The sequence below is a fragment of the Mandrillus leucophaeus genome, unplaced genomic scaffold (assembly GCF_000951045.1).
Source record: "Mandrillus leucophaeus isolate KB7577 unplaced genomic scaffold, Mleu.le_1.0 Scaffold72, whole genome shotgun sequence".
NCBI lineage: Eukaryota > Metazoa > Chordata > Mammalia > Primates > Cercopithecidae > Mandrillus > Mandrillus leucophaeus.
In genome coordinates this window covers 4,616,730-4,639,995 of record NW_012107808.1, presented here as the reverse complement: position 1 = coordinate 4,639,995, position 23,266 = coordinate 4,616,730, and the positions used below count along the sequence as shown (strand labels likewise).

Here is a 23,266-nt window from a genome sequence, read left to right as displayed (position 1 = left end):
CTTCCTCCCCCCGACTCCTGCCTTCCTCCCCACTCCTGCCTTCCTCCCCTGCTTCCTTCTCCTCCTCTCCCACATAGTCTCATGCCCTCTTCTTCCGCCACCTGCCTTCCTCCACCCCTCCCCTCCCCTCCTCTCCCCCTTTTCCCTGCCTTTCTCCTCCCTCCTGCCTTCTTCCCTCCTTCCCTTCTGCTATCCTCCCCACTCCCTTGGCCTCTGGGGCCCCTCACCTTGTCCCCTCCTGCTGACAGGGGGGTCCCACTGGGGGACACTTGGCTGCCACACGAGCTCTGCAAGGGCTGCATCCAAATCAGAAGGTTCCCTTTTCCCTCAACAGATGGGAACACCTGGGGGGAAACCTGCTTTCAGACACACCCTGTGGCTTGTCCATTGTTTACATCTCATGGTTATGATTGATGGGATGTCTTAAGTTGCTTCATTTTTGCCCTACAGTGGATCTTTCTGCAACAGAAGCTCTGGGTCCTCTGTCCAATGCTATGGTCCTGCAGCCCCCTGCACCCATGCCTAGGAAGTCGCAGGCAGTAAGTGACGAGCCCCCTTTCCTGCCCCTCTGCTCTCTCCAGGAGGGTGCAGGCGGTTTCACAAGGGCTCAGGGGAAGCAAGCCTTCCCCTCTTCCCTTGGTTGGGGGCTGGACAGGGGTCTTCTTGGTACCTGATTGCTTGGATCTTGGCAACCGGTGGGTTTGGCCCTCCCATCGCAGCTCCAGGACGGGCCCACTCAGAGTGCCCTGCCCCGGCCGCTTTGTTTCCCAGCCCTTGGCCCCTTCTCTCTGCTTGGTGGGGAGCTCTTCCCTTTTCTCTCCCTGGCTCCTGAGCTGCACTGACCTGCCCCACCTTGGCATCTGCGGGCTTCTCAGGCCTAGGTACGGGGCTCCTGAGACCGGGGGAGGCAGGGTGCTTGAGCTCTGCCCTGAGAGCTGAGGGCTGCAGCCATGCTAACCTTTGTTCCCTCTCCTGACACAGACCAAGCTGAAGCCTAAGCGGGTGAAAGCGCTCTATAACTGTGTGGCCGACAACCCCGATGAGCTAACCTTCTCCGAGGGGGATGTGATCATCGTGGACGGGGAGGAGGACCAGGAGTGGTGGGTGAGTCAGGGGTGGGCCCGGGAGGTTCCTGGGGGCTGGCTCGCAGGTGAGATTTTCTCAGCCTGAGCAGTCCAGACATGGTTCCTGGTGCCTCTGCCCCTTAGCATCCTCAGGAATTGCTTCCTCCATGGACACCCACTTCTGAGCAGGCCTGATTATTCCCCAGGGTGGCTGCTTCCCCTGTTAGGGTGCAGTTTCCAGAGCACCCATGAGGGCCTGAAGTGAGACTCCGTCATTTTGAGGCCTTGAGTTTCTAGGCCATCACTCCCCATTGCTGGATTCGTGGGATCAGGTGTCTGGAAGGTGCTGACCTAGAGCACAGAGCCCCAGGCATGAGTCTGGTCCTGAAATGAGCTGTGGCTGCCCAGGCGTCCAGCGGGGTATGGGAACAAGATGAGCACCGGCCACCTAAGAATTCAGACTTGGCCACTCATGGGCCGGTGGCTTGGGGCTGGTTGCTTTTATCTTTAAGCGTTAGTGGGATCATCTGTGAAAGGGGGTCACACACACAGTCTGGTGCAGATGATCCGGTGAGCACCCACTAAGCGGCAGCTGTATACAGTGAGGGCAGTGGACAAGCCGGCTTGAATGGGGCGCAGGCAGACAGCCCCAGGCTGAGCCCACCACACAGCAGATGCAAGTGGCATGGCTCCGCCTCTGAGCTCAGAGCGGACAGTTCAGCTGGGAACTCACAGGATTTAGGGGAACTGCTTTGTCAAGTGCAAGGAGTTTGGACACTGTCTTTAGTCGCTGTCCCTTGCAGAGCTCCCACTAGTGTTTAAACTGCACGTCTTCAGCCTCCAGAGGCGCTGTGAGCTCTCAGGGTCAGGCAGCGCTGCCTTCATTTGGCAGGGCTGGGTTCACCGGCCTTTCCTGTGGCCTCGTTTGCCCTTAATGGATTAAAAGTGTCTGTGGGCTGGGTGCGGTGGCTCACCCCCAGAATCCCAGCACTTTGGGAGGCCAAGGCAGGCGGAACACTTGAGGTCAGGAGTCGGAGACCAGCCTGGCCAACATGGTTCTCTACTAAAAATACAAAAAATGAGCTGGGCATGGTGGCAGGCACCTGTAATCCCAGCTACTCGGGAGGCTGAAGGAGGAGACTCATTTGAACCCTCAGTGGGGAGGTTGCAGTGAGCCGAGATCATGCCACTGCACTACAGCCTGGGTGACAGAGCCAGACTCCATCTCTAAATAAATAAATTATAAAGTGTGGATCCAGAGTTCCCACCATCAGCCTCACTCTAGCACAGGCACAGGGAGGGCCACAGCACCTGGGCTCTGGTGAGGAGAGCGCTCAGCTTGGCTGCATAGAGCACGTGAGGACCCGAACTTGCCCCCTCCCATCCACACACCCACTAGACCCACCTGCACACAGAGCCAGCCCTGCCAGCCAGCTCCCACAGTTGCCTACAACCCACCATCCGGACAGGGCGCCAGCCTGACCACAGGCTTAGCCATGTGGAAAATACCTGCTCATTTCCAAAACTGGAAAATAGAGGCATAAAGCAGAAAACAGAAGTTGCCCATAGCCACAGCAACCCCCCACCACTCTGCAAAAAGCCCACCGTTCATATTTTGGCTGTTTTTAGCCTTTTATTTGCCTACATCATTTACACTCTTGAGATCATACTTGGATATAATTTACCCAAGAGCAAACGTAAGTGGATAGAGTGAAGCCTTACACAAGCGCTTGACTCAGTGAAATGGGGCCAACTTATACCTTTGCCACTTTCAGTGACTTTGCAGCTCACAGACTTGTGACACTCGGCTTCCTTCATTCATTCATTCATTCATTCATTCATTCAAAAAAGGCCAGCGGGGAGTAGTGATCAGAGAGCTGACCTGTGTGCCTCCCAGGAACAGGTGGGGGTGGCCATCCCTGCGAGTGAACGTCTGAGGCACGGCTGGGAAGAGCTCCTTCCACAGGAGAGGCCTGCACTATTTGAAATGTGGTGAGGAAAAAAGGACAAAAATCGTTTGGATGTTTTACCCAAGTGATTTCTTGTCGGAAGAGAGTCTTCTGAACCAGTCGTGCTTTTTTTCACCAAATGCTCTGTGTAATGCCCTTCAAAGTTTCCACCAACATTTGGAATTTTAATAGCAACCTACACTTTGTTCCATTTCAGATTGGCCACATTGATGGAGATCCTGGTCGCAAAGGCGCATTCCCAGTGTCATTTGTGCACTTTATCGCTGACTGAATTGCTACTGAACAAAAGCATTAACAGTTATGTTCCTGTTTTGTTGTTGGTACCAAAACTCTTGCCAGATAACCAGTTTCATGAACTGTTTGTACGGTAGCCCATGTTCTCTAATGCCACTGCTCTGTTTTAAAAACTGAGGCAATTTTTACATATCAGTAATTGTTTTTATAATTTGTGGTTTTCACGAAACATTGCTATGCATTTATTAGGAAAAACTGAATTTCCCAACAGGTGAACTGAAAAGTTATTTTAACTATTATACATAATCAAGATCCTGCCTCTACGGAATTTGCTAAACCTAAAAATGTTTGCATTGAGTGTATTGGAAATAAACTCTTCCTGCATTCCTTGGCCCAATTCTGGAGTGGTGACCTTTAGCACAATTATTATTTTAGATGGCCAGTCAACTGCTGCTTCAGAAGTCCATAGCCCAGCTCTGGACTTTCTCAATAAAATGCCATCAGTTCACCTTTAAAGACACGTATTACTTTGAAATCCACCCAGTGTTTAAAAAACAACTTGGAAATTTACACATTAGCATTGTACTTTCTAGCCCTAATTTGTGAGGTTGCAGCTATCACTATATTCTGCATGTGTGTATAACCTGTTGTGAACAATCATACTTAACAAAACTACTGATGGTTTATGACAACGTAGGGTAACTACAGTTCGTTCCGTTCCAGGTTATATAAAACTGCATTTCCTGAATTTGGTTAAAAACTAAGGATGATGGATTGCAAAACAGTTCTTTTAAATTAGTTTATATGCTTTAGATGTTTCGGAATTTGCCTTCTTGAACTTGCTGAATCACACAGAAAGCAACTGTACCCAGTAGAATTCTGTGGCGCAGACCACGCTGTATTAACCCATCACTTGCTGTTTCCTGCTGAGTGTACCACTACCTTCCCCATTCTAGCCCATGAGAATGTTTACTCAGTTTAGTGTCTTGTATTTATATAATACTCCAACAGGAATGGTAGTCACACTGTCTTGAAATCGAATCTGTCCATCTGTTTATAATCAAGAACATATCAGAAATATATAGGCCCCAGATAATAAAATACTCCCAAACATCCCAGTTTTTACTATTTAAGGCCATCATATCATTCTTAAGCTACTTGGGGTGGTAGTAGGGGGATTAGGTTGTATATTATAAAACCAAAACTCATTAGTTTAATGAACTTGACTGTCATACCTCTATTTAGTAATTGTGAGGGTAAGATTCACAGTAGGAATATTGGACATTTTGGCTGAGAATAAAGAGGCCTGTGATGCCCACTTGGACTTTTAACACAAGTAAAGGAATAAATTGAGTGTAGGCTTGGAAAGTGGGGCAGCAGTGCTGTTGCCGCATTTGTTGTGATGGTACATTTGATTGAAGCAGCTTGTCTTTATTATGCAAGACTCTGTGTAGAGTTTTGGTTTTTTTTTTTTTTTGGCATTGTACGTTTTTTGTTGTTATAAAGGAAGACAGAACAAACTGGAATGTTTTATGATGTATAGCAATCGCTTTTTGCCTTTCAAAGTTCTGGGTAAAAATGTGTTAGATCTGTAGTTTTTTTTTTTTTTCAATTAAAGCACTACATCTGTTTTCACTAATTGTTAATTTCTGTTGTTTGAACCCTTCATTTAATTTTCTCATAGATTTAAGTAAACAGATGTATTTTGCACAGTGCACTTATGTCTATTTTAACAATCCTCCTCCATCTGTATTTTATAGTCAGCCTTTGACCACCTGGTGCCAGCTATATAAGGAATAAAGTTGATTGATATCAACATTAGAACTCCAGTCCCAAACTAATCTATCAGGTTCACTGGTACATAAATATCTAGGAAATATTTTTCCAGTCTACAATTTGGTGCTATTGTGCAGTAACTAATAGTACTCTTAACAGAGGAGAAATTATATTAACGTCCCTGCTAATATCCTTTCTTAGTTATTTGCTCTTTGCAAATTAAAAAAGCAACTGAGAGAAAGAAAAACATTGTAGATATCTATTTATATTTAAAGTTTATGTTTCACATACTGCAGCTGCAGGATTCTGGCATTTTGCATGCCATTCTCCATCAGATCTGGGATGACGGCTCAGAATATGTACACAGACTAAGAGTTACTGTGTGATCTGTTAAGGGGTGGATAACATAATATGCAGCTTAGGAAGCTATTTTGAGATGTATGATATTCAGTTCATTCACCTGATTACTTTGGTTGCAGCACAACTGTATATATTGTATAACCAAAATTGATTATTTTCATTGTCCTTAATGCAGTGATTTATAACTAGAGCATGTTTAATAAGTTTACTCTTCTTGTTAACTAGTCATTTGACTGGAAAAAAATAAAATACTTTTAAATGGACATGGTTTTATTTTTAATGTTTTTAATCTTTAAAGTTTTATATATTGACAGTCCTTTAAAAAAAAGGTACACTATCATACTGTACATGAGATCCTTCACATACTACTTTTAGCACGAGCGGTAATCCTTTAAGGTTCTCTTAACTCTAAGAATTGTGGTTTGCCAGCATGTTATCTTGACCAGACACTTCTGAAAATCTACTTTGTGTGTCTTAAGTTGCCAAGGTCACTGTTCCAAACCAGCATGAATCCTGGTCTCCTGTCCACACCTCTGCCGGAGAGAGGTCCATGCCAGTGATCCCACGTCACTGGGAAGCCACTACTGAACACATGTCATCAGTCTTCCTCAGGCAGGCCTTCAGTGTTTGTCACTGAAAGGACCTCTGGGACACCTAGGTTTCTGTGACACTTAAGCTTATTTGGACTTGAAAAAGACAAATGAAGTTTTTTTATCCCAGAAAGTAGATGACTTCATTGAGAGTTAACTCACTGTAATATGACACATTTTAATAAACAAATGATCAGCATTTTACACAATCCATCTTCTTCAGAAAACCTAGAGCAAGGGATCACTTCATTATTTGCATAACACTTCAGCACTGCAGATTGAAAACAGCTGAACTTTCAGATGAAGTTGACTTCTTGATTGCAGGATTCAGGGTTTCTCAGATGTTAATACAGAGTCAAAAGCAGTGGATAAAACCTTGCAAATGGCTTGTGCTTGTTCCTACATAACGTGAAAAGATAGAGTAAGAGCAACATTCGCTGATCTCTTCATGAACTTAATTTGGCTAGCAGAGGCACACACCTAACCCTCTTAAGACCTCTCCTAAGCAAGTTGACAACACATGCCTGCCCAGGTCAGTGGAACCCACACCATGAGCTTCCCTGCACGTGGGCCCTTTGCCCTCCTTCAGAGAGGAGCAAACAGCGACTGCAGCCTGAGAAGGCTGATCACGCAGTCTAAGACGGCAACAGCTTTCGGAAATGGAGGGAGCCTTTGGCCCCTGGAGGATACGCTTTTCCTCAGCTGCTTTGTTTACCTTTTAAATCCAGGCACGAGTGAGTGCTGCCACTGGCCCTAACAGAAATGGTTCACAAACCTGCGCTGTCTTGCCAGCTGGCTGACCTCCAGCCTAATATTCATTCCCTATCCCCAGGCCAGATATTCCATATATAATGGATTGTATTTCTTCAGCCTTCAAAAACAACAGTAGTCCCTGGGTTTTGCGACGACGAGTAAGCAGCTAACCAAAGTAACAAAGTCTCACCAGGCTGTTGCACTGATAAACCCACAGGCTGTATTCTTCATTGCTTGCATCTGTGGTCTTCAGAGCCAGTAAGCTTTTTCCCGCCCCGAGACCATCATCGTAACACACCATCCGGATTATTAAGTAGAGAGCATGCCTGTGCAAAACATCCTGCAGAAGTCAGGAAAGATTCCGAGAGATCAGGACTCACATGTTTGTCAGTCCTAATGACACACCCTCCCAGGCAGAGTGAGGCTTGAAACAGCATATCCATAGGTTTCTCACCCCAGGGGATGTTCCTGTATGCTCAGTCTTGGGCAATTTGCCTTCAGGATCACGCCTTTTTAAATCCCAGCAAGACAGGAGTGGAGTGATCTAAACTGACTATCCCAGTGTCTGTGCCCACCTTGCAAGCTGACAGCTGCTCTTAATTGATGAGGGGCCCTTGGTTGAAAATGCATCCGGAGGCATCTGTGTGAGTTTGGGGGTCGGGGACAGGTTGCATGGACCCTTCCAACACAGGAGAGAAAAGGAGGCCCCTATTCACCCTAAGAAATTGGTCACGTTTAAGACCAACTGCCACGACTGTTTACAAACCAATCACTGCAAACAGGAGTGGCCCTAATTAGAAGGGGGCTCTTAATGGCCTGAATTCCCTGTTATCTAAAACGTAATTTTCTTAATAAATTATATTACTTACATATTGATCTGATGTTGATACTTTTATGCCATACTTGGAAACTCCCATAATAAATTCTTCCTCTGGAGGAACAAAAGGCAACTTTCCATCTTGCTTTAAAGTAAAAATAAAGTATATGATAAAGATTAAAATTACATTATAGTCTTATTTCTGACTACTCGAGTATCTGGCCATCACAAGCCCAAACCCTTTAAAGAATGTGGGGTACAGAGCCAGGCAAGAGTTTCTCTCCACAGAGGCAGAAGACACATTTGCCCCCCATTTAAAAAAAGTTTATTTCTGAGACAGAGTCTCACTCTGTCGCCCAGGCTGTAGTGCAGTGGCATGATCTCAGCTCGGTGCAACCTCTGCCTCCTGGGTTCAAGTGAGCACATCTGGCTAGTTTTTGTATTTTTAGTACAGATGGATTGTATTTCATCATGTTGGCCAGGCTGGTCGTGAACTCCTGACCTCAAGTGATCCGCCCACCACAGCCTCCCAAAATGCTGGGATTACAGGCATGAGCCACCGTGTGGGCCATTAATTTATTTTTAAATACAGATGGTACTGTCTTAGGCTGGTCTTGAACTCTTCTTGGCCTCAGGTAACTCTCCCAAGTTGGCCTCCCAAAGTGCTGGCATTACAGGCATGAGCCACTGTGCCCAGCCCCATTTTTACAGTCCACAACTCTGAGCAAAATTCACATCCATCCCTTTCATGCATATTGTCTGTCTTGGTGTTAATCCTAATTACAAACTGAGCTGCCTCTCACAGATCCTGCTGAGGTTAAAATATCTACATTAGAAAAATTAAGGTCTTCACTTCCATAGCGTGGACCAGTGTTAGCACGTGGGATGATCAGGAAGCAGAGCCCACATACCCTGCCCAGATGGGAAGGCGTGTCTGGTGATCCCAGGCCTCAGGGCTTGGGGCTGGCAAGTGCTGCTGATGAGCAGTTACTCCACTCACAAAAACATGAATCGGAGTTTTGAGCTACTCAGAAACGGCAGATAATCCCTGACGGCTTCCCTATTGGACGATCCAGTCTCAGCTCCCAGACCAGCATACCACCTACTTCGTCTTCCCTAACAGAAGACACTGTTGGCAACCTATGGATGTTCCATACTGTAAATGGTTTGGAGGAACCACTTGCTCACATTGAAGAAATCATAGTAAATAAGTTGCATCCACAATGTCACAGTACCCTCTTCCCAACTGCTTCCCACAGTAGGTTTAAAGCAATTCCAAGAATCACGGTATGGGATAACAGTCATGCTACTGTCAATACTGGAATTTTAGCAAGCAAAAATTCTATGGTGATATGAGAAATTGAGCAGTCCTTATAGGAATGAAAATAATGCTGGTGTATTTTTGAGAGGAAAATAATTGATCCTTCAGTACAACACTCAGACCGGTTGTTGCTTTTATGGTAAGACCACACTGAACACTGCGGCTAGTTCTTGGAAACAACTTCAAGCGAAACCATGCATATAACAAAACCATGTTTTTTTCTCTTCAGCATCAGAAAACATTGTAACAAAATGACCTTGAAAAACGAGATACCGGAGGAACTAATCTAGATGGTTTTCCAAGAACCAGTCAGCGAGGTTACCCGAGGACTTAATGTAGTTTGTTGGAATGACCTTACATTTCCAACAAATGCTGGATAGTAATTTCACTCGTCCAGACTCCCATGAGTTCTTTTCTTCTTGAGACGGAGTTTCGCTCTGTCACCCAGGCTGGAGTGCAGTGGCGCGATCTCGGCTCACTGCAACCTCCGCCTCCCAGGTTCAAGCAATTCTCATGCCTCAGTCTCCCGAGTAACTGGGATTACAGGCGCCCGCCACCACGCCCAGCTAATTTTTTTGTATTTTTAGTAGAGATGGAGTTTCACCGTGTTAGGCAGGATGGTCTCGATCTCCTGACCTCGTGATCCGCCCACCTCAGCCTCCCAAAGTGCTGGGATTACAGACCTGAGCCACCGCGCCCAGCCCGAGTTCTCTCTTAAATGGCAATTTAGATTCACTGATGTTGTCCTTCAGACATAAGTATCTTCCTTTACTTTCATAAAGATATGAGACTTCATTTCAGATTTTTTGAGACGGTCTCACTGTTTTGTCACCCAGGCTGGAGTGCAGTGATAGAATGATGGCTCACTGCAACCTTGACCTCCTGGGCTCAAGGAATCCCCCTGCCTTGGCCTTCTGAGTATCTGGGACTACCAGTGCGTAACACCACACTCAGCTGAATTTTTTAGATGTTTTGTAGGGACGGGGTCGTGCCCAGACGGGTGTTTTTTTTGTTTGAGACAGTCTCACTGTGTCACCCAGGGCTAGGGTGCAGTGGCACAATCTTGGCTCACTGCAGCCTCTGCCTCCTGAGTTCAAGCAAGCAGTTCAACCTCAGCCTCCGGATTAGCTGGGATTATAGGCGTGCACCACCACGCCCAGCTGATTTTTGTATTTTTAGTAGAGATGGGGTTTTTGCCATATTGGCCAGGCTGGTCCTGAACTCTTGGCCTCAAGTGATCTGCCCGCCTTGGCCTCCCAAAGTACAGGCATGAGTCACTGCACTCAACAATTAAAAAATTTTTTTTTGTAGAAACGAGGTCTCACTGTGTTGCCCAGGCTGGTTTTGAACTCCTGGGTTCAGGTGATCTCCCCACTCTGCCTCCCAAAATGCTGGGATTACAGGCGTGAGCCACCATGCCCTGCCACGTTGTATTTCATATTCTCATTCTCCATGATTTAAGAGATTACACATTCTTCAGATTAACACTCTCTGAAGTTAAGGAATCTTTTTATTGCAGTAATATCCCTCTTTTAATGCGCACATAAAAATGTAATTTCGTTTTCTAGAAACTCCAGAAACAATTTACTTTCTTTTTTTCTCTCATTACCGAATTCACTAAGTCTTTTGGCTCATGCACTTCCACCACTGGCAAGGGTACAGATTTTATAAAATTTCATGCTTATATAGTTTACACCTTATACTTTTGATTTAATTTTCCTTCTTAATTTTCCTTCATGATGATTATTTTTTATCGTCTTGATTTTATCTTTTTGAAACCCACTCATCTCAATTCTTGTTAGAAACCTTGCATGAATAAACAGATATGTTAGGTCGACATCATTATGAATTAGATTATTCAGAGACAAAACTGGTCTGATGGTGGTACGGTAAGGTTGTGCCAGATTATTTTAAAAGAAGAACCTAAGGAATATAACCAGTCACCACAATGAGCTCCTCATTTAAATAGGATTGATCAGCCCCATAAAGAAAGTATTAATAGGCCAGGCACAGTGGCTCAGGCCTGTAATCCCAGCATTTTTGGAGGCAGAGGCAGGTGGATCACGTGAGGTCAGGGGTTCACAACCAGCTTGGGCAACACAGTGAAACCCCGTCTGTACTAAAATACAAAAAATTAGCCAGGTGTGGCAGCACGCGCCTGTAGTCCCAGCTACTCAGGAAGCTGAGGCAGGAGAATCGCTCGAACCCGGGAGGTGGAGGTTGCAGTGGGGCGAGATCACACCACTGCACTCCAGCCTGGATGACAGAGCAAGACTGTCTCAAAAAAAAAAAAAAGGATTGGCCAGGTGTGGTGGCTCACGCCTGTAATCCCAACACTTTGAGAGGCCGAGGCGGGTGAATCACAAGGGCAGGAGTTCGAGACGAGCCTGACCAACATGGTGAAACCCCATCTCTGCTAAAAATACAAAAATCAGCCAGGCATGGTGGCCAGCGCCTATAATCCCAGCTACTCAGGTGGCTGAGGTGGGAGAATCTCTTGAACCTGGGAGGCGGAGGTTGCAATGAGCTGAGATCGCACCACTGCACTCCAGCCTGGGCAACAGAGCAAGACTCCATCTCAAAAAAAAAAAAAATTAAAAAGTACTGTGGGCCGGCCGCAGTGGCTCACGCCTACAATCCCAGCGCTTTGGGAAGCCGAGGTGGGCAGATCACCTGAGGTCGGGAGTTCAAGACCAGCCTGACCAACATGGAGAAACCCTGTCTCTACTAAAAGTACAAAATTAGCTGGACATGGTGACGGGTGCCTGTAATCCCAACTACTCGGGAGGCTGAGGCAGGAGAATTGCTTGAACCCGGGAGGGAGAGATTGCAGTGAGCCAAGATCATGCCATTGCACTCCAGCCTGGGCAACAAAAGCGAAACTCTGTCTCAAAAAAAAAAAAAAGTACCGTGTTGGAAGGAAGGAACGGCGCCCGTGTTCCTACGCAGCTCAGCGCTCACGCACATGTGCAGTGGTGATGTGGGGGCTTCCAGTCCAGAGCAAGTGGAGCGGCACCCAGTGGACCCGAGGAGTGAGCCTTTGCCCCAAAGCCACGAGCTGGCTCCCCAGACTCTCAGAACCAGAGAGTTAAGGAATTTTTTTTTTTTTTTTTTTTTTTTTTTTACCTGGGCAACGTCTATATAATTTATCAGGTCTAATGGCCCTTCAAGGCCTTTTCCCTCAGAGAGTTTCAGTTTCTCAATGGCACCAACATATTTTATTCGAAATTCTGCGCAGGTATCTGAATTATTGTTGCTTTGTCCTAAAGATGAAAGAAAAGTGGTAAGACTTCAGAAGAAATATCTGCATTACAGGGTATCCTCAGTCCCTTCCCAAATAAAAACCAGACAGTCATTAGAACACAACCACTAATTACAAATTTTATAATGCAAAATATTTGTATATAATGGGAAAGAACTTAAAATTTCACTAACCCTTTATGACTCATGGTATACTAAATATAATATACAAAGGTCTCAATAACAGGAATAAATATTAACCTTCCCTTCAAAACAAACAGTAAAGAAAAGGTTACTACATAATGATTACCTTTATGATGCATGATATTTATTTTTGGTTCTTTGTCCCTCTTCACCATTTTTTTTCCCCTGTAGAGACAGGGTCTCACTACATTGCCCAGGCTGGTCTTAAACTCCTGGGCTCAAGCGATCCTCCCACCTTGGCCTCCCAAAGTGCTGGAATTACAGGCATGATCCACCGTGCCTGGCCTACCATGTTAGCTTTCTTTCCTCATTCAGGAAGCCTACTCTTCCTCTACCATTCCATCAGAAAAGACCACATAGTTTTTCTTTTTAATGTCGATGGAATAATGCCAGGCAGGAAGTCTCTTAACCTAACAGCAACGGTTGAAGAGGTGTGTGTGTGCCACAAAATCTAGCCAATACAAAAACTACTACAAACGACTTATAATCTCAACCATATTAAGGAAATACTATATGATTACTTTTAGGTTATGTAATAAAAAGATGCCCACAACTTTAATAATTTTAAAGGCATCTGGCAGTAAAGACAATGGACTTAATGCTCCAACATTCTCTGTTACAGATTCACTAGGACAACTCCTGAGAGAAAAAGAGGAATTTGGACAAGAAAATGAATATATTTCCAGTTAGCCACCAGCTACTTAGGGAGCTTGGGTTAGAAGTCACCTCTTGATTTCTTTTCTTTTTTTTTTTTTTTTGAGACGGAGTCTCGCTCTGTCGCCCAGGCTGGAGTGCAGTGGTGTGATTCGCAGCTCACTGCAACCTCCACCTCTGAGTTCAAGCAATTCTCCTGCCTCAGCCTCCCGAGTAGCTGGGATTACAAGCATGCGCCACCACGCCCAGCTAATTTTTTGTATTTTTAGTAGAGACGGGGTTTCACCATGTTGGCCAGGCTAGTCTCAAACTCCTGACCTCAGGTGATCCACCTGCCTTGGCCTCCCAAAGTGCTGGGATTATAGGCGTGAGCCAACACGCCCAGCCTGTTTCTAAGGATCTACTAATTTTGGGCAGCTGCATAAATATCTACAAGGGTCTCGGCCAGATCCTTCCCTTAATTACTTGTGTTGGTGGTGGTCATGAGCTGGTGAATCTCTGGGTTCCTTGGGGTAAATGAATGGCTCCTTAGCCCTTTAATCACCAAGATATTTGCCCTATTCCCCATAGACAACGTAAGTCCAATGGAATTCACCTTCTGCCACCCCATTTCTTTTAATTTTTGTGGGTACATAGTAGGTGTATGTATTTATTGCCACCTCATTTCTTTAAAAACTATTTTGAAACTTCCAGTTTGCCCATGTGCCTGTGCCAATCTCCAAAGGCTATGTGGTTCCCCAATCACACCACACCCTCAGCCCATGTCCCACCAAATCTGGGTCCACTTCTAAACTCTTGTCAAAAGTGGCAAAGGAGAGGAAGAAAGCCACAAATACTGAAGAACTCGCGCTACCCCAGTAAAACCACAAGAACATCAATGAAAAGCACAGACAATCAATGATCCAACCCTTTTCTGTACCTGAGCTTTTGGTGGAATCTGTGTCGAGGCTGGCCACCGTGCTGGATCGTGAAAGACCCCCAAGGCTAGAATCTACAGACTGAGAAACAGAAAAACAAGTAAAAAACCTCCACAAAAGCAGCCGTGTCTTCTCTGAAGTCCTCTAACCCATTCAAATTATTTATTAGAGTTGAGCTGACATATACGAAATCATGCCAATTATTCAGGCATATCGACTGTGACAGATTTTTCTTAAGACAAATTCTGCAACAAACTTCAAAAAAAAAAAAAAAATCACATAATCCCAACTGTTCGTTCGTCCCACGACATAATATTGGATAAACGTGGAGGCAATATTCTTAGCCTAAATTGAAGCCATTACCACCACCTCCTTACAAGATGCCTTCTAAGAATATTCTTGTGAACATCTCGCCTTGCTTTCACATGAGTTCCGCTGAACCCAAAACAAACCCTGTGCAGAAAGCCAGGCAAGGACCATGATCCCTGCTTAATAAATGAGGAAGGAGACAGAGACGTTTAGTGACTTATCCAAGGTAACATCTAGTAAATGGCTCCGATCTCAAACCTAGGTCTCTTAATTCTAGGTCTCTGGTCCAGTGCTTCTGCAATTATTCCAACTCAAGTCTGGCCTGCAGCAGGAATTCAGGGGCTAACTGGCAGAGAAGAGTAGACTATCATGTGAACTGTCACAAAAAAACAACACAAGTGTTGAGCAAAATAGAATCATATGTAAAGGGAGTTTGTTCCTCAGAGCTATACTCCCAATTTCTTTAGAAATAATATTCTGTGGCCGGGCGTGGTGGCTGACACCTGTAATCCCAGTACTTTGGGAGGCTGAGGCGGGTGGATCACCTGAGGACAGGAGTTCGAAACCAGCCTGGCCAACGTGGTGAAACCCCGTCTCTACTAAAAAAAAAAATACAGCTGGGCATGGTGGCTCACACCTGTAATCCCAGCACTTTGGGAGGCTGAGGCGTGTGGATCACCTGAAGTCAGGAGTTCGAGACCAGCCTGGCCCACATGGTAAAACCCCGTCTCTAACCAAAAATACAAAACTTAGCTGGGTATGGTGGCGGGTGCTTATAATCCTAGCTACTCAGGAGGCTGAGGCAGGAGAATCGCTTGAACCTGGGAGTCAGAGGTTTCAGTGAGCTGAGATCACGCCACTGCACTCCAGCTTGGGCAACAAGAGCGAAACTCCGTCTCAAAACAAACAACAACAACAAAACACAATACAAAAATTAGCCAGGCGTGGTGGCGCATGCCTATAGTCCCAGCTACTTGGCAGGCTGAGGCAGGAAAATTGCTTGAACCTGGAGGCAGAGGTTGCAGTGAGCCGAGATCACGCCACTGCACTCCAGCCTGGGTGACAGAGTGAGGCTCCATCTCCAAAAATAAAAATAAAACAAGACATTGGGCCACACAGGTGAGATTCCCCTGCGGAGTCCTCACGCTTAAGGCTGAGGAAGTGGCAGTAGGGAGGTTCTGTGTTGACCAGTTCCAGGAGTTCAAAAACTTCCAAGAACATGGTTCGCTTCCCCATTCTAAGGCTGCACAGGACTCCTACAATGTCAGGTTTCTGTGCTTCTGGTTACAACGCCACCCACCAGCTCCGCCACGCCGAGATATGCCAGCTCACCCTGCCCTGACTGGAAACTGAGTGGCAGTGGTGTGTCTTTGCCTCATTCACGTGTGGCTGTTATTTAATAGCATGGCACATGTGGGGCATGGGAGGCCCGGCAGGCACCCAGGATGAAAAGTGTAGGGAGGCATCTCCTGAGGGGGCCTTGTGCGACCCTGTGAGACGCCTCCTTCCATGCTGTGCCTCACCCTGGTCCTGGGACTGAGTGAACACACAGCTTTAAAATTAGAGCACTCACAAGGGTGGAAAATCATGAAGAGGCTGTTCAGACCGGACACGGCCTCCACCTTCCTGCCTGTTCCTGGGATGTCTAACTCCCTTCCTCATTTATGCCTATTTGACCCATATATTTTAAGGTCTCATTCACTAACTGCTTTTTTCAGGAAGACTTCTGTGATGGTTAATTTTATATATCAACTTCTCTGGGCTAAGTACCCCGATATTTGGTCAAATACAAGTCAAGACATTGCCGTGAAGGTGTTTCTTTAAATGAGATTAATGTCTACCCCAGCAGACACGGAGCACAGCAGAGGACCCTCCACAGTGTGGGTGGGCCTCATCCAAGCAGGTGAAGGCCTTAAAGGAAAAAGACTCAGGCTCCCGAGGAGGAGGGTCTGCCTCCAGCTGCCTCCAGGCTGCCTTTGGGCTCAAGCTGCCACTTCCACTCCCAGGGGTCTCCAGCCCGCCCGCCCTGCAGATTGCGGACTTGCAGCCCCCACAGTCACATCAGCCAATTCTTCAAAATAAACCTTGAAAATACAACAAAATCTCTCTCTAGGATAGAAACACATCCTACTGGTTCTCTGGAGAACTCCAACTAATACAACTTCCTCCACAACTTTAGGCCTATCATCTCCCCAGTCTCGGAATCCCCGAAGCAGTATTTGTCATTACCTCACACACCTTCGCGTTCTCTGAATTATTCACTGTCTCTGGGTATCAATCATGTCTCAAGTGGTATCTGGCATCCAGGCAGAAACACCTGGAGTGAATCACTTTTTCTGCCTCCCACAGCACCTGCTATCTTAAGGCTTTAAGCTTTGATGACTCTTTTCCGCATACTCCACAAGCCATCGTCATCCATCCACAGGTCCCATGAGTGCCCACCTGGAACTCTCTGCAGAACCTGAGGTCTTAGCACTTCCTTCACACCCTGTCCAAGCCCCCATCATCTCTCAGGTTCTTACCACATCCTCCCCAGCAGTCTCTGCTCCTGCCCTTGCCCTGCTCATAGTGGCCAAAGTGACCCCCAACAAAACTTACGTAAGATTCTGTCACTCCCTGGCCCCAGGCGCCCCTGCTTTACTTCTCAGAGTAAAATCCCAGGTCTTCACAACACCTGCACCTGCCCTGCCCAGGCCACGCTGGTCTCCCTGCTGCCCCCTAAACACACAGGCTCGCTCCTCCCATGGGCCTTTGCTCTCTCCTCTCCCCGAACCACGATCCTTCCAGATCTTATCATGGCCCCACTTCTCCTCTAGGCCCCTGCTCAAATGCCACCAAGAAAACAAGGCCTTTTCTCGGGAGGAGGGGCAGCAAAAAAAATAAATAAAATAAGACCGTCTCTTTTCTTTTTTTGAGACAGAATCTTGCTCTGTCGCCCAGGCTGGAGTCCAGTGGTGTGATCTTGGCTCACCACAACCTTCGCCACCTGGTTCAAGCAATTCTCCTGTCTCGGCCTCCCGAGTAGCTGGGACTACAGGTGTGTGCCACCATGCCCAGTTAATTTTTGTATTTTTAGTAGAGATGGGGTTTCACCATTTTGGCCAGGTTGGTCTCAAACTCCTGACCTCAGGTAATCTGCCCACCTTGGCTCCCAAAGGCATGGGCCACTGTGCCCGGCCTGAAAATAAGACCTTTTCTACCAGACTGTTGAACACTGCCCCTCTCCCAATCTCCCACCCCATCCATTCCTGTAGTTTCTTCCTCCCGTGTTAGTTTCCACCATCTGAAATTCTCTATTTTACTTATTTCTTCATTATTTTCTGCCCCATCTGAAATGGAAGCTCTGGGGCCAGGGATTTTTTCCCTCCCCCTAACCACTCTATTTTATGCCCCTTAAACAGAGTTTGGCATACAGCCATGCTCAGTAAATACTCGGTGAATGAATGAGTGTTCACGTGCCATTGTCCGGGAGGTAGAAATAAAAATGCTATTTTTCTAAACACCAACAAAATTGGTGTCAAAAACCTAGAACAAATATAATGCAGCTATCTTTGTACTCTTATATTGAAAAATATCTGTCAGTCAAAAAGAAATCACTTTATTCTTTGAGACAAAAGTTGCCAGTTGAATAGCTCCTCAAAGGTTTGTTCGGCATGAACTAAATCCATGCTTACCTTCCAACAGCATTCGAACTCTCTAGTATACAGGTATCTGCCAATCGCACTCTTAAGTGAAACTGATTATGCACACCACAAGCCCTAGAATTCAAGAGGTCTAGCCCCTTAATGCCTGCAATTTCTATCATTTAAAATTTTTTAAATCAGTGCTCATTTCAACGAGACCAAACTAGATGGGTCATGTCCCATCTAGTTTAATGGATTTAAGAATTTCAGAAAACCTACCAAAACAGATAAAATGAAGCTAAGCATAGAATGCATCTCTAGTGCAAAAAGTAAATGTAAAAACACACCTAGTTTGAAGATTATCAGGAGGTCTGCCCATGGTCGGTATCCTCCATACAATATCAGCCAGAAGAAACAAAACTCTCCCTGCTTTATGACTCTGTTCCAAATTCCATTTCCCTACCTTGCTCTTAGTACTGATTTCGCTACTTTGGGAACTGCTACTACTGTGCCGTTTTTTGCCTTTGCGAAACATTTTTCACCACCATTTCTTGATCCAGAGAAGATCCCCTGAAAAAACAAATATTGGTGACAGTTACATCGGGAAAAGCAACTTTTTTTTTTTTTTTTTAAGAGACAGAGTCTTGCTCTTACTCAGGTTGGAGTGCAGTGGCACAAACATGGCTCTCTGCAGTCTCAACCTCCTGGGATCAAGTGATCCTCCCACCTCAGCCTCCCCGAGTCGCTGGGACTACAGGCATGTGCCACTACACTCAGCTAATTTCATTTTTTGTAGAGACAGGATCTTGCCATGTTGGCCAGGCTGGTCTCAAACTCCTGCTCTCAGGTGATCCTCCCCCCTTGGCCTCCCAAAGTGCTGGGATTACAGGTGTGAGCCACCATGCCCAGCCAGGAAAAGCAACTTTGATATTGGTTACAGCTACATCAGGAAATGCAACATTAAATCACTTTACGCATAATAGAAATAAAAATCATCAATTCCTTCCAGTTCCATGGGTGTGTTCCTTTTCTATAAAACATAAAACTTTTCCCTTGGATACTATTCCTTTTCATTCTTTCCTATTAAATTACAAAAAATTAACCCAATAAGCAAAAAAAGGCAGAAACCTTGTCCTAGAGATGTGAAAAGCACTTTTCTCAAGTATTAGACATGTCACCTAGTTCTCAAAATTTCAAGGGCCTGACTTCTCTTCAATTGATTCAAGATTTTAGCAAAATATGCTGTGACACATTGGATTTTCAGCCGAGATACTGAGCTTCAGTAAGCCTCTCAGCTTCACATTCTATACTTGGTAGGGTTAAGATATATACACCTCTCAGAAATGTGCATTTTTCTGGAAGTTTTGAAATGCCTTTAAGTAACAGCTGACACAAAGACCTTCCTAGGTGCCAGCGCCTCACCCCCCTCTCTACTAAGGGCAGCTAAGGAGATGACCTTGCTTCCCAGAGTCTATGTTACACATTTCTTTTTTTGAAATTAATAAATAATGCCTTGGAAACGTAAGATTCATCCTTGCCGACTGCATAGGAGAGCATAGATTATACTTGGCACATTAACTAACCTATATGAAGCTGCATAGCTCACAGAACTCCCGGGACAGTTACACTGTCACAGCCTCATGATAACCTTGTGACATATTCATTTGCTCTATTGATGCTTTTTAAGGGCAAACCATATGCCACACACTCTGCAGGGCTCTAACCCTCAAGGGGCTCGCAGAAGGTGGGCTGTAATCTGCCTTTTACAGATGAGGGAACTGTGACATGTCTTTCAAGAGGATTTATGAATAAGATAACCTGACCAATTTTTACCAAAAACTGTGTTCTCCAGAGGGAACAAGAAAAGCTGCTTGCTATAGAATTGAACACTATTTGACCGTCTTCAAGGTCCCACATACAGCGGTCTGCACAGAGAGTTTCCTTTCATTCTGACCTGGGCGATGCTTTTCAGAGAAACAATGCACCTGATGAAGGAAAAAGAACGAGTGACTCAGGCAGCAGTCAGTGAAAGTCCCTGCCGCAACCCAGAGATTCTCTGTATTTGGAGACCCCACTCGAAGCCCACTTACTAGGGGGTGACATTAGGCCACTTGCCCGAGTCTGACCCCTGAGTCCAAGCTCTTTAATCAGCCTCATCATCAGATTTATTTCTATGTTTTTGCTGTGGGGTATCAGGAAAATCTGATTTAGTCATTCATTTCTGGATAGTCAGTGAGCACCTACCAAATGCCAGGGACGCATCAGTGAACCAAACGAAGCCCCTGACCTCAAGGAGCCTGTTCTCAGCGGGAGGAGACAGACCAACAAGAAAAACACACATAAAACATGTTATTAGGAAACAACTGCTATGAGGAAAACTAAGAGAAGTTAAGGAGACACAGACGGAAGGAAGGAAGGGGTGGGTATTCCAGAAAAAGATGCTCTAGATCTTTTTCTGAATGAAGTGAGGGCAGCCAAAAATAGCCTGGAGGCAATGCTGTGCAGGTGGAGACGGGGCCCAAGGGAATAGTCAAGGCTGTCTGGGAGCAGGAGGACAGCAATGGGCCCAGACAAAGTGCCACAGAAGACCAGGCAGGCTGTGGTAACAGTGGACTTTAAGAGGAAGACTCTAAAGGTTTTTTTATTTATTTTTTGCTTATCTGCTGTGATCTTCCGGAATGGAGACTTTTAAAAAGCAGTTTAGCGACACAATTAGGTGTCTTCTGTTTTTTAAACAACGACCCTGGCTGCCAGGCAGGGAACTAACTCCATAGGATAAGAGTAAAAAGAGAGAGATGCGTTGGAAGACGACTGCGGGTGACTGCTGCAAAGAACTTTACCAGCACAGGACACTAGTCAGTGAGAGACGGCAGGAGAGCCTTATTCCAAGGCCTGCACAAAACGAGGTTAATGTAGCAGCATAAAGTGCCATGTTAATGGCGCTGATGGGTTAAAATGTTGATGATATATAACGTATTTAAGCATCAGATACTTCAGTATATATAAATACATATTTACATATAGGTAACAATTTTAAATATGATTTAAATTTTAAATCAAAACTTATTTTAAAAACAAAATGTGATTCTACTGTTAGTGCAATCCTGAAGTGTCTCCTCAAATCCCTTGATATGAAAATCATGACACCACAATGCCTCAGCAACTCCTTAAGGCTTTCTTTTCATCATCAACCCAGGGGCTTAGGAAAAAGCAGCATTTATTAAAGTCTTTGATATCTGCTGCAATTTTGATGCATGTTCTCAAGCAAATCATTCTTGCCTCAAAATTACTCATGCATCAAAATGAGGCCAATGATCCTGATTGGCGACTGGATGCTCCGCAGGCTCGTCAAATGCAAAGATGTCTCAAACTGAAACCATCATCCTCCCCTCCAGATCTGCTCCTCTCCTCTTCTCTCCCCGTTAGGAAATTCTATTATTGCTGGGGGAAGCCAGGAAATCATGAATTCCTTGCTGTCCTTCAGGCCCCATATCCAATCTGGCACCAAGACCCACTGTATACCCCACGGGAAGAGCTCTCTGAGCCAGCTCTCCACCAGGCCCCATGTCATCCTAGACCATGGGCACAGACACCATTTTTTTAGAATCTGATCAGTGTGATGGATACTCACCCTACAAAAATACACATCCATACAAAATTTGGCATGAATTTAAGGAATTCACAAACCCAAGCATATTTCGTGGGTAAGGGACCTTGTCCTACTGGATTCCCTAACACTTTAAATCCACTCCACACTGCAGCCAAAACGATTAAAATGATTTCTTTCAAACATAAATCTAATGCCACTAGCCTGCTGAAAATCTTTCACTGGTTCTCCAAAGTCAGAGATCAAAGTCAACGTTCTTCAGCAGGACACGCCAGGTCCTCCAGGACGCAGCTCCTAACCACCTTTCCACTTCCATCCTCCACAACCCGGGCACAGTTAATTGATCTCAGCAAGGCAAAGCTGCTCGTGGTTCTCAGAGCGATGCTCCAGTCGCCCCTGCTTTGCAGTGCCCGGGACACCCTTCACCTTTCAGGCACTTGGCTACCTCTTACCTTTCAAGGCCCCTTTCAGGCTGCAGGCCTTCCTGGGATCTCAAGGCTGGGCTCAGGGACCCACAGCTTCAGTGTACCCCTGATCACAGCGCCACGATCTGCTGTGGTCTCTGATCTCACTCTCCCAGCTGCACGCTGGTCAAAGGCGGAGCTCAGGGACTCCTCTCTGCACAGCCAGGGCGCCTGGCAGGGGACGCGCTTACTGAAGCCGAGAACTTTCTGGGGTGTCTGTAACACCCCAACAGCAATTCCCAAGTACCAAACGCCTACCACGTGCCATGCACGGTGCTAGGTGCACAGATCCCTCTCAACCTCACTGACCAGCAAGCCTGAAGGATAACAGCCCCTTTCAAACGAGGATGCCAAAGCGCCCGAAGAGTCAGTGACCTGCCCAGGGTCACCAGGGTAAGGACGGATGGGGCCAAGCTCAGGGCCTAGGGAGAGCCGGCTCCAAAGCTCCTCCCAGACGCCAGCCTGCTTGGCACCTGTCTGTCACCGTGATGGAGCACCTTCCACGCGCTGGGTGCGGAGGATGTGACAGCGAAGCGGACAGACAACCCCGACCCTGAGAGGCGGGAGGCGGCCGAAACGAGGCAGACGAAGAGGCAGGGAAACGGCCCGCGCTGCCCGCCTTGCCTCCTCTCCCGGCTGGCAGCGGCTCCGGAAGCTACAGTCCACAACGCCCACGCCCGACCCGCGGTTCCAGGCGCCTCCACCCGCGCCCCGGGAGCGCGGACCCGCAGAGAACGCAGCCGGAGCCCAGGCATCCCTCCCCCGCCCTCCCTGCGGCCCCACCCATCCTTCCCGGCCGTCCGCGCCGCTCTCGGGGCCGTGTTCCCGTCAGGCCTCCGCGAGCTCGGCCCCAAGTGGGACGAGGGCTGGGCGCTCACCTCGCAGCCGCGGGCCCATCCCCCGGTTGTGAGCTTCGGGGTCCGCGTGGGAGCGCCGCGGCCTCCGGCACTCAGGCAGCTACCCCCGTTCCCGCTCCAGCGCCGGCTTTTCCAACGCTCCTGCCCACGTCCGCCGGACCCCGCCTCCGAGACTAAGCGCAGGCGCAGTCCTGACGTCCCGCCCCCGGTTCCAGGACCCCGAGTGGTGGGAAGCTTCGCAAGCGACGTCCCCCAACCGGAAGTCGAGGGGAGGAGTCTAGTGCCGCGGGCTCCGGAGTGACGGAAGTTGTGCTCTTGCTGGATGGGGTTCTTCTTTCTTTATTTACCTTCCAATTTAGGAAGACCCCGGCGACCTGTTCTCCGCCCCCGCTTCGCCCTCACACTTTCGGGATGTCTGCGATTCCTGCTGAGGAGAGCGACCAGCTGCTGATCCGACCTCTGTAAGGGACCAACGAGAGAGGGAATGAGGCCAAGGGCTGTGAGGG

General features: G+C 46.8%; 3 protein-coding genes across 10 annotated transcripts in view; 2 read left to right on the top strand and 1 right to left on the bottom strand.

Annotated features, from left to right (window-relative positions):
• ASAP2 (ArfGAP with SH3 domain, ankyrin repeat and PH domain 2) overlaps positions 1-5,667 on the top strand; it is a 175,623-nt gene extending 169,956 nt beyond the window's left edge. The window contains exons 26-28 of the mRNA XM_011965316.1: positions 451-539; positions 982-1,104; positions 3,231-5,667. Coding sequence (XP_011820706.1) covers positions 451-539; positions 982-1,104; positions 3,231-3,305 — 287 coding nt within the window. The 3' untranslated portion in view covers positions 3,306-5,667. The remainder of the gene's footprint in view (positions 1-450; positions 540-981; positions 1,105-3,230) is intronic.
• Positions 3,797-22,978, bottom strand: ITGB1BP1 (integrin beta 1 binding protein 1). Of its 7 annotated transcripts, none has more exons than XR_001004371.1 (8): positions 22,782-22,974; positions 18,296-18,402; positions 13,903-13,981; positions 12,012-12,148; positions 7,617-7,709; positions 6,938-7,087; positions 6,182-6,393; positions 3,797-3,826 (listed from the first exon to the last, which is right to left on the bottom strand). XR_001004371.1 is itself a non-coding variant. In XM_011965319.1 (8 exons), exons 3-8 carry the CDS (start codon positions 18,365-18,367, stop codon positions 6,322-6,324), a joined length of 603 nt encoding a protein of 200 aa, XP_011820709.1. In that variant the 5' UTR covers positions 18,368-18,402; positions 19,708-19,817; positions 21,892-22,696; the 3' UTR covers positions 6,148-6,321. The 7 variants fall into 7 exon arrangements, 6 of the variants coding, with proteins under 6 accessions (XP_011820710.1, XP_011820709.1, XP_011820707.1 ...); XM_011965319.1 differs by lacking the exons at positions 3,797-3,826; positions 22,782-22,974 and adding exons at positions 19,708-19,817; positions 21,892-22,696 and having other exon boundaries at positions 6,148-6,393; XM_011965317.1 differs by lacking the exon at positions 3,797-3,826 and having other exon boundaries at positions 6,148-6,393.
• Positions 22,692-23,266, top strand: part of CPSF3 (cleavage and polyadenylation specific factor 3, 73kDa) — a 51,223-nt gene continuing 50,648 nt past the window's right edge. Inside the window, exon 1 of one of the 2 annotated variants that reach the window (XM_011965324.1) lies at positions 22,692-23,221. In XM_011965324.1, coding sequence (XP_011820714.1) covers positions 23,172-23,221 — 50 coding nt within the window. In that variant the 5' untranslated portion in view covers positions 22,692-23,171. The remainder of the gene's footprint in view (positions 23,222-23,266) is intronic. The other variant, XM_011965323.1, reaches the window with a different exon arrangement.

Excerpts from the sequence above, each read along its gene's own strand:
- ITGB1BP1 (XM_011965317.1), bottom strand. The coding sequence starts at position 18,367 with ATGTTTCGCAAAGGCAAAAAACGGCACAGTAGTAGCAGTTCCCAAAGT. Across the intron at positions 7,710-12,011 it reads ATTATATAGACGTTGCCCAG|CAAGATGGAAAGTTGCCTTT; the intron begins GTAAAAAAAAAA and ends TTTACTTTAAAG. Across the intron at positions 6,394-6,937 it reads TTTATCAGTGCAACAGCCTG|GAACAAGCACAAGCCATTTG; the intron begins GTGAGACTTTGT and ends CACGTTATGTAG.